Below are 8774 nucleotides of genomic sequence, written 5' to 3'. Positions count from 1 at the left end.
TAGATCTGGTCTCCCCGGACCCTGCATTCACTAGATCTGGTCTCCCCGGACCCTGCATTCACTAGATCTGGTCTCCCCGGACCCTGCATTCACTAGATCTGGTCTCCCCGGACCCTGCATTCACTAGATCTGGTCTCCCCGGACCCTGCATTCACTAGATCTGGTCTCCCCGGACCCTGCATTCACTAGATCTGGTCTCCCCGGACCCTGCATTCACTAGATCTGGTCTCCCCGGACCCTGCATTCACTAGATCTGGTCTCCCCGGACCCTGCATTCACTAGATCTGGTCTCCCCGGACCCTGCATTCACTAGATCTGGTCTCCCCGGACCCTGCATCCACTAGATCTGGTCTCCCCGGACCCTGCATCCACTAGATCTGGTCTCCCCGGACCCTGCATCCACTAGATCTGGTCTCCCCGGACCCTGCATCCACTAGATCTGGTCTCCCCGGACCCTGCATCCAGTAGATCTGGTCTCCCCGGACCCTGCATTCACTAGATCTGGTCTCCCCGGACCCTGCATTCACTAGATCTGGTCTCCCCGGACCCTGCATTCACTAGATCTGGTCTCCCCGGACCCTGCATTCACTAGATCTGGTCTCCCCGGACCCTGCATTCACTAGATCTGGTCTCCCCGGACCCTGCATTCACTAGATCTGGTCTCCCCGGACCCTGCATTCACTAGATCTGGTCTCCCCGGACCCTGCATCCACTAGATCTGGTCTCCCCGGACCCTGCATCCACTAGATCTGGTCTCCCCGGACCCTGCATCCACTAGATCTGGTCTCCCCGGACCCTGCATCCACTAGATCTGGTCTCCCCGGACCCTGCATCCACTAGATCTGGTCTCCCCGGACCCTGCATCCACTAGATCTGGTCTCCCCGGACCCTGCATCCACTAGATCTGGTCTCCCCGGACCCTGCATCCACTAGATCTGGTCTCCCCGGACCCTGCATCCACTAGATCTGGTCTCCCCGGACCCTGCATCCACTAGATCTGGTCTCCCCGGACCCTGCATCCACTAGATCTGGTCTCCCCGGACCCTGCATCCACTAGATCTGGTCTCCCCGGACCCTGCATCCACTAGATCTGGTCTCCCCGGACCCTGCATCCACTAGATCTGGTCTCCCCGGACCCTGCATCCACTAGATCTGGTCTCCCCGGACCCTGCATCCACTAGATCTGGTCTCCCCGGACCCTGCATCCACTAGATCTGGTCTCCCCGGACCCTGCATCCACTAGATCTGGTCTCCCCGGACCCTGCATCCACTAGATCTGGTCTCCCCGGACCCTGCATCCACTAGATCTGGTCTCCCCGGACCCTGCATCCACTAGATCTGGTCTCCCCGGACCCTGCATCCACTAGATCTGGTCTCCCCGGACCCTGCATCCACTAGATCTGGTCTCCCCGGACCCTGCATCCACTAGATCTGGTCTCCCCGGACCCTGCATCCACTAGATCTGGTCTCCCCGGACCCTGCATCCACTAGATCTGGTCTCCCCGGACCCTGCATCCACTAGATCTGGTCTCCCCGGACCCTGCATCCACTAGATCTGGTCTCCCCGGACCCTGCATCCACTAGATCTGGTCTCCCCGGACCCTGCATCCACTAGATCTGGTCTCCCCGGACCCTGCATCCACTAGATCTGGTCTCCCCGGACCCTGCATCCACTAGATCTGGTCTCCCCGGACCCTGCATCCACTAGATCTGGTCTCCCCGGACCCTGCATCCACTAGATCTGGTCTCCCCGGACCCTGCATCCACTAGATCTGGTCTCCCCGGACCCTGCATCCACTAGATCTGGTCTCCCCGGACCCTGCATCCACTAGATCTGGTCTCCCCGGACCCTGCATCCACTAGATCTGGTCTCCCCGGACCCTGCATCCACTAGATCTGGTCTCCCCGGACCCTGCATCCACTAGATCTGGTCTCCCCGGACCCTGCATCCACTAGATCTGGTCTCCCCGGACCCTGCATCCACTAGATCTGGTCTCCCCGGACCCTGCATCCACTAGATCTGGTCTCCCCGGACCCTGCATCCACTAGATCTGGTCTCCCCGGACCCTGCATCCACTAGATCTGGTCTCCCCGGACCCTGCATCCACTAGATCTGGTCTCCCCGGACCCTGCATCCACTAGATCTGGTCTCCCCGGACCCTGCATCCACTAGATCTGGTCTCCCCGGACCCTGCATCCACTAGATCTGGTCTCCCCGGACCCTGCATCCACTAGATCTGGTCTCCCCGGACCCTGCATCCACTAGATCTGGTCTCCCCGGACCCTGCATTCATTCTATCTGGTCTCCCCGGACCCTGCATTCATTCTATCTGGTCTCCCCGGACCCTACATTCACTCTGTCCGGTCTCCCCGGACCCTGCATCCACTATATCCGGTCTCCCCGGACCCTACATTCACTCTGTCCGGTCTCCCCGGACCCTGCATCCACTATATCCGGTCTCCCCGGACCCTGCATCCACTATATCCGGTCTCCCCGGACCCTGCATCCACTATATCCGGTCTCCCCGGACCCTGCATCCACTATATCCGGTCTCCCCGGACCCTGCATCCACTATATCCGGTCTCCCCGGACCCTGCATCCACTATATCCGGTCTCCCCGGACCCTGCATCCACTATATCCGGTCTCCCCGGACCCTGCATCCACTATATCCGGTCTCCCCGGACCCTGCATCCACTATATCCGGTCTCCCCGGACCCTGCATCCACTATATCCGGTCTCCCCGGACCCTGCATCCACTATATCCGGTCTCCCCGGACCCTGCATCCACTATATCCGGTCTCCCCGGACCCTGCATCCACTATATCCGGTCTCCCCGGACCCTGCATCCACTATATCCGGTCTCCCCGGACCCTGCATCCACTATATCCGGTCTCCCCGGACCCTGCATCCACTATATCCGGTCTCCCCGGACCCTGCATCCACTATATCCGGTCTCCCCGGACCCTGCATTCACCATAGCTGGTCTCCCCGGACCCTGCATTCACCATAGCTGGTCTCCCCGGACCCTGCATTCACCATAGCTGGTCTCCCCGGACTCTGCATTCACCATAGCTGGTCTCCCCGGACCCTGCATTCACCATAGCTGGTCTCCCCGGACCCTGCATTCACCATAGCTGGTCTCCCCGGACCCTGCATTCACCATAGCTGGTCTCCCCGGACCCTGCATTCACCATAGCTGGTCTCCCCAGACCCTGCATTCACCATAGCTGGTCTCCCCAGACCCTGCATTCACCATAGCTGGTCTCCCCAGACCCTGCATTCACTATATCTGGTCTCCCAGGACCCTGCATTCACCATATCTGGTCTCCCAGGACCCTGCATTCACTATATCCGGTCTCCCCAGACCCTGCATTCACCATATCTGGTCTCCTAGGACCCTGCATTCACTATATCTGGTCTCCCATAGTACACAGAACATAGAAATGTAATTATTTTAGTAAATATAAACTGCTAAATATCTTTTCTCATCAGAAGTTAGAGCAGTCTTGTGACTTCTATCACTGTTCAGCAGGGCACTAGCTAAAGCTTGTAAGAGGAGTTTTCTTTCTGCTCTAGGAGGATGCAAAACCCCTGACTGCCGTCTGACCAGTGCTGATTGGCCCTGTGCTGATCACATGCACTCTCCCAAGGAAAAAAAAAAACACCTTTCCAGCAATACACACCAAACTCAGCATGTGCAAAATTCCTACAGTTCAGGCTGTCTTATCAGGAGACAAGAGGTGGTCGCTTGAAAAGGGGGAGGAACAGAGAAGAAAGGATCAAAGGGCCTTTTTACGCAGAGGATTACCCAGTTAAGTTCCACAGTGAGTATAACGAGAATGCTTTATTGCATATAGAGACTGATTTTACTGTCGTGGGTTTAGTAACAATTTAATGCAAATCATTTGCGTTGCCCTGTTTGCATTTTTTTCAGTATAGGTTGAATTAGATTTGACTTGTATTTTTTAGTGCTTGTTTGAGAATCAGCACCTGCCCTGCCTAGAACTTAACAGTGGTTCATAGTACACATGAAGGTAAAAAAAAAAAAAAAAAAAAGACCTTCTGTGTGCAGTAGCCCCCCAAACACTTACCTGAGCCTCATCCCGATCCAGCGATGTCCACAAGAGCTTTGGTTCTCCGGAGACTCTCACTCCTCACTGGCAGCAGCAGGAGCCAATGGCAATCACAGCCAGTGAGCCAATCAGCAGAGGGAGGGGACGGAGCCGAGCCACGGCTGTGTGTAAATGGATACATAGAGCTGCGGCTTGGAAGCACACCTGCTCGGGTGCCCCCATAGCAAGCTGCCTGCTATGGGAGCACCTGACAGCAGGGAGAGGCCAAGAGCGCTGGTGGGGGACCTGAGAAGAGGAGGAAATTGGGGATACTCTTGCAAAACCATGTTTGTTATTTTTAAAAAATAAATAAAAACAAAACTAAAAGAAAAAAAAAAAAAAAAAAAACCACAACAGCAAGACTTTAGTATCACTTTAAACCCCTACTTACGCCCAGTCTTCAGTGTTTGTATACATCTGTACGGTTCGTCCACTCAGATCTTGGAGGATGGTGCTACCCGCTACTGACGATGTGTATATCTGATTAGAGTTGAAGGGGTCGAATTTCATTCCTGTAATACAGCCTCCTGCTCCAATCTGCAAAACAGAATAAAGGATACTGATAAGTGATTTTACCCCTTTCACGACCAGGCCATTTTTGTTGCTATTCAGCACTGTGTTACTTTAACTGGCAATTGCACGGTCATACAACACTGTACGCAAATTAAATTTATATCATTTTTTTCCACACAAAAAAAAAAAGTTCTCTTTTTCTTGGTGGTATTTGATCACCACTGGTCTTTTATTCATTATTGCCAAATTTTTCGCTGCATAAGACGCACTTTTTTTCCGCCCCAAAAATGGGGGAAAATGTCTGTGCGTGTTATGGAGTGAATATGGAGCGGCCGACCCGGAATTCCCGCTGCATTAGAATACTGGGCCGGCCGCTTGGCTCTTCTGTGCTCCTTGGTCCTACCTGTACCTCAGTCCAGCGTGGTCCTCACCGTCTTCTCTACCGGGGCCGGCATCTTTAGTGTGGGCACCTGGCTGTGACAGCTTGTAGCTTCATAGCCGGGTGCTCACTGCGTATGCGCAAGAAGCGCTGCATTTTGTGAATGGTCCGGCAGTCTTATGGGACCTGTCACATGTCCCAGAAAAAGGGGAGGGAGGATAGCTCCGCGGAAGTGGGAGTGGGCACCTGTCAAATTCGGGTACCCGCTCCCCCCCTCCTCTGCTCCCCAAAGGTCCGCAGTATCCGATCATCCCTTGTACCGCGTCCGCGGTCTCCGGTCATCCCCTGTACCGAGTCCGCGGTCTGCGGTCATCCCCTGTACCGAGTCCGCGGTCATCCCCTGTACCGCGTCCGCGGTCTCCGGTCATCCCCTGTACCGAGTCCGCGGTCTCCGGTCATCCCCTGTACCGAGTCCGCGGTCTCCCGTCATCCCCTGTACCGCGTCCGCGGTCTCCCGTCATCCCCTGTACCGCGTCCGCGGTCTCCCGTCATCCCCTGTACCGCGTCCGCGGTCTCCCGTCATCCCCTGTACCGCGTCCGCGGTCTCCCGTCATCCCCTGTACCGCGTCCGCGGTCTCCCGTCATCCCCTGTACCGCGTCCGCGGTCTCCCGTCATCCCCTGTACCGCGTCCGCGGTCTCCCGTCATCCCCTGTACCGCGTCCGCGGTCTCCCGTCATCCCCTGTACCGCGTCCGCGGTCTCCCGTCATCCCCTGTACCGCGTCCGCGGTCTCCCGTCATCCCCTGTACCGCGTCCGCGGTCTCCCGTCATCCCCTGTACCGCGTCCGCGGTCTCCCGTCATCCCCTGTACCGCGTCCGCGGTCTCCCGTCATCCCCTGTACCGCGTCCGCGGTCTCCCGTCATCCCCTGTACCGCGTCCGCGGTCTCCCATCATCCCCTGTACCGCGTCCGCGGTCTCCCGTCATCCCCTGTACCGCGTCCGCGGTCTCCGGTCATCTCCTGTACCGCGTCCGCAGGCTCTGGTGATCCCCTGTACAGTGTCCGCAGTCTCTGGTCTATGTCTCGGTTCAGAATATTTTTTTTTGTTTTCCTCCTCTAAAACCTAGCTGCGTCTTATAGAGTGAAAAATATGGTATATCATTAAAAAAAAGACCAAAATCTTGAAAAAAAAAAAATTTGTATTTTTTACTTTCAGCTATAAAAATTATCCAATAAAAAAAAATTTTTTTTTAAATTTTGGCCAACAATGTATTCTGCTACATGTCTTCAGTGAAATAACAATCCCAGTATGTGTATATTAATTGGTTTGCATGAAAGTTATAGTGTCTACAAACTATGGGATATAAATACTGGAGTTTTATATTAGTAATGACAGTGATCAGTGGCTTATAGTGGGACTGTGATAGAACGGCAGGCAATCTGACACTTTGTGGGATCTGACTAACTGCCGCTGATACGAATACAGTGATCAGTAATACCATTCACGGTCACTGTACTGAGGACACTGGCAGAGAAGGTGTTAACATCTTGGGGTAATAAAGGGGTTAACGGTGTGCCTGCCAAGTGTTAGTGTGTAATATGTGCTGCTTTTCACTACAGATCAATTTGTTTCTTTTCCCTGCTTTGCAGAAAAAGAAACAAAAAGAGATCGTTCTCTCTGTACAGAGCCCGGTGTTGATTGTCAACACAGCTCTGGGCTGTGATTCGACAGTCGATCAGCAGGTCCCAGCCATGAATCATTGGCCGGGATCTACTGACAGACTTCCGCTGTGTCAGATCATAGGGGAGCAGTCGCGCGCCCAAGACAGGCAGCAACGTACGGGTACATCGCTATGCCTGTAGGTGTCACCCTGATTCCGTATCTGTACTGTGGTGGGTCGGCAAGTGGTTAACCCCTTCACACCGACGCCTCCCGGCCCTTTAGAGTTTCAGAAGCCGGGAGGCGGGACTGGCGGGGTTTAGGGATCATGTGACCGCCGTGATGCGCCGTCACGGCGGTCACATGATCGGGAAAGGTCCCGATCGAAAGAGAAGACCGGGACCTTTCCGTACCGGACATGTGTGCTGGGAGCGCGCAGGGCGCGCGCTCTCAGCACATATGTTTTTTTTATCCTTGAACGCAAATGTGTGGCCGCTCGGCGTCTAGGCTCAGATGCCGGGAGACCGCACATTTGTGTGCGGCCGACGTGAAGAGGTTAAGGTAGAACTCCAGCTTTAATTTCACTTTAAGTATATTGTTTGGTCCAGGCTGGCCATAACAAGCTATTTCCAGTCTGGTCGCTGTGTGTGCCACAACGGACTGTAGCAGCACTAGGTACATACAGAATGTAGCACTGAATTCTGGTAGCAATACGGGTGACTTCCCATCTGATGCCAGAACTAAAGACTGTCAGGCTTCTTCGCCATTCAGGGGAAGCCTTGTATTTTTATCAATGAATAAAAGGCTTCCTCTGATTGGCCAAGGTGGAAACTGACGACATCCACCTGCCACTCCACCTTGTCCAATCACAAAAAGCCTGTATTTAGTGATAATCAATGCAAAATCCCCAAGCAAAATTATTTGGTCCCCAAATCCCTCTTTATAAATGGCCCTTGAAGCAAAGTGCATCAGAATAGAAAAAAAAAAAAGTACTCAACTGTATGACTAAAGAGCAACGCCAGATTTCACCAGTGATGGCAGTGTAGATGGCATATTTCATTTCATTTTAAAAAATGCCCTGGTCATGATAGGGGGGGTAAATCCTCAGGAGGGTAAGTAGTTAATGCACCCTGGAAATCCAGCACAATTGATCTCTGCAGGTCTTTCAGCCATTGAGCTTGAGACTAAGGCTGGCCATACATTATACAATTTTCTTGAGATTTTTGGTTTAGATTTACCAAAAACCATATAATATGAGGTCAAACCTAACAACAATTTCAATTGTATCCAAATAGGCAGGCTCTTGCACTACATTGGAAATTGGGCAGAAATTGGACAGAAAATGGTATAGTCTATGGCCAGCGTAAGATCTGCACCCATAGCTGTGAGCCTGCCAGGAAGCAATCATCTGTAAAGGCCCAATTATCTACAGCCGTGCGATTCCCTGGCCCGCAGCTGCACATAGACACTCCCTTTTGTAGTATATTGTGTGTAATATATATATTGAAGACATTGAAACACATACTGACAGGCCAGTGATAAGACCACTTTACACACCAAAAGGACACCTTACTATGTTAATGTATGCAGGAAGTAATTACCTTCCCTTTGTTGTGTTGGGTTAACCTGTTTTTGGGTAAATATATGGAGAGTCAGGGGAAGTTTCTAGGTCTAGACACATAAGATCAAACATGCTACTAAAAGTGGCCAATCAGACTGCTTGCCATTGTACTGAATGGGGAAAATGTGTATATTAACACAGAAAACAGGATGAAATACAAAGATGGCAGAGCATAAGGGAGTATACTTGGGATAGAGCACAGGTCAGGATACATGGGACAGAATACAGGTTGCATGGAAGCTACCTAGTTGCATATTATAGATTGGACATATGCTGGATGGTGTAGTATCTCTATGCTTGATGTGAGGTATCTTGAATAGGACTGAATAGAGCTGTCGTTCGTTGTAATATTTACAAGTATTCAACTGAATTTCTATCATCTGTAACAAATATCTTTATCCGAATAAATGCATCTCTCTGGAAAAGGACTATTGGTTGCTGCGGGAATAGTATATATATATATATATATATATATATATATATAAAT

General features: G+C 52.3%; 1 protein-coding gene across 5 annotated transcripts in view; it reads right to left on the bottom strand.

Annotated features, from left to right (window-relative positions):
* The window catches only part of DDB2 (damage specific DNA binding protein 2), a 58973-nt gene that overhangs the window by 25759 nt on the left and 24440 nt on the right, over nucleotides 1-8774 (bottom strand). For all 5 annotated transcript variants that reach the window (XM_089686746.1, XM_089686747.1, XM_089686749.1 and 2 more), the window contains one exon: nucleotides 4506-4651. In XM_089686746.1, the coding sequence (XP_089542872.1) occupies nucleotides 4506-4651 (146 nt within the window). The remainder of the gene's footprint in view (nucleotides 1-4505; nucleotides 4652-8774) is intronic.

The sequence above is a fragment of the Staurois parvus genome, unplaced genomic scaffold, assembly GCF_062004578.1.
Source record: "Staurois parvus isolate SC_StPar_1 unplaced genomic scaffold, SC_StPar_1.0 ptg000410l, whole genome shotgun sequence".
Classification (NCBI taxonomy): domain Eukaryota; kingdom Metazoa; phylum Chordata; class Amphibia; order Anura; family Ranidae; genus Staurois; species Staurois parvus.
Note: the sequence above shows the minus strand (reverse complement) of the source record. Positions and strands in the feature narration are given on the sequence as shown.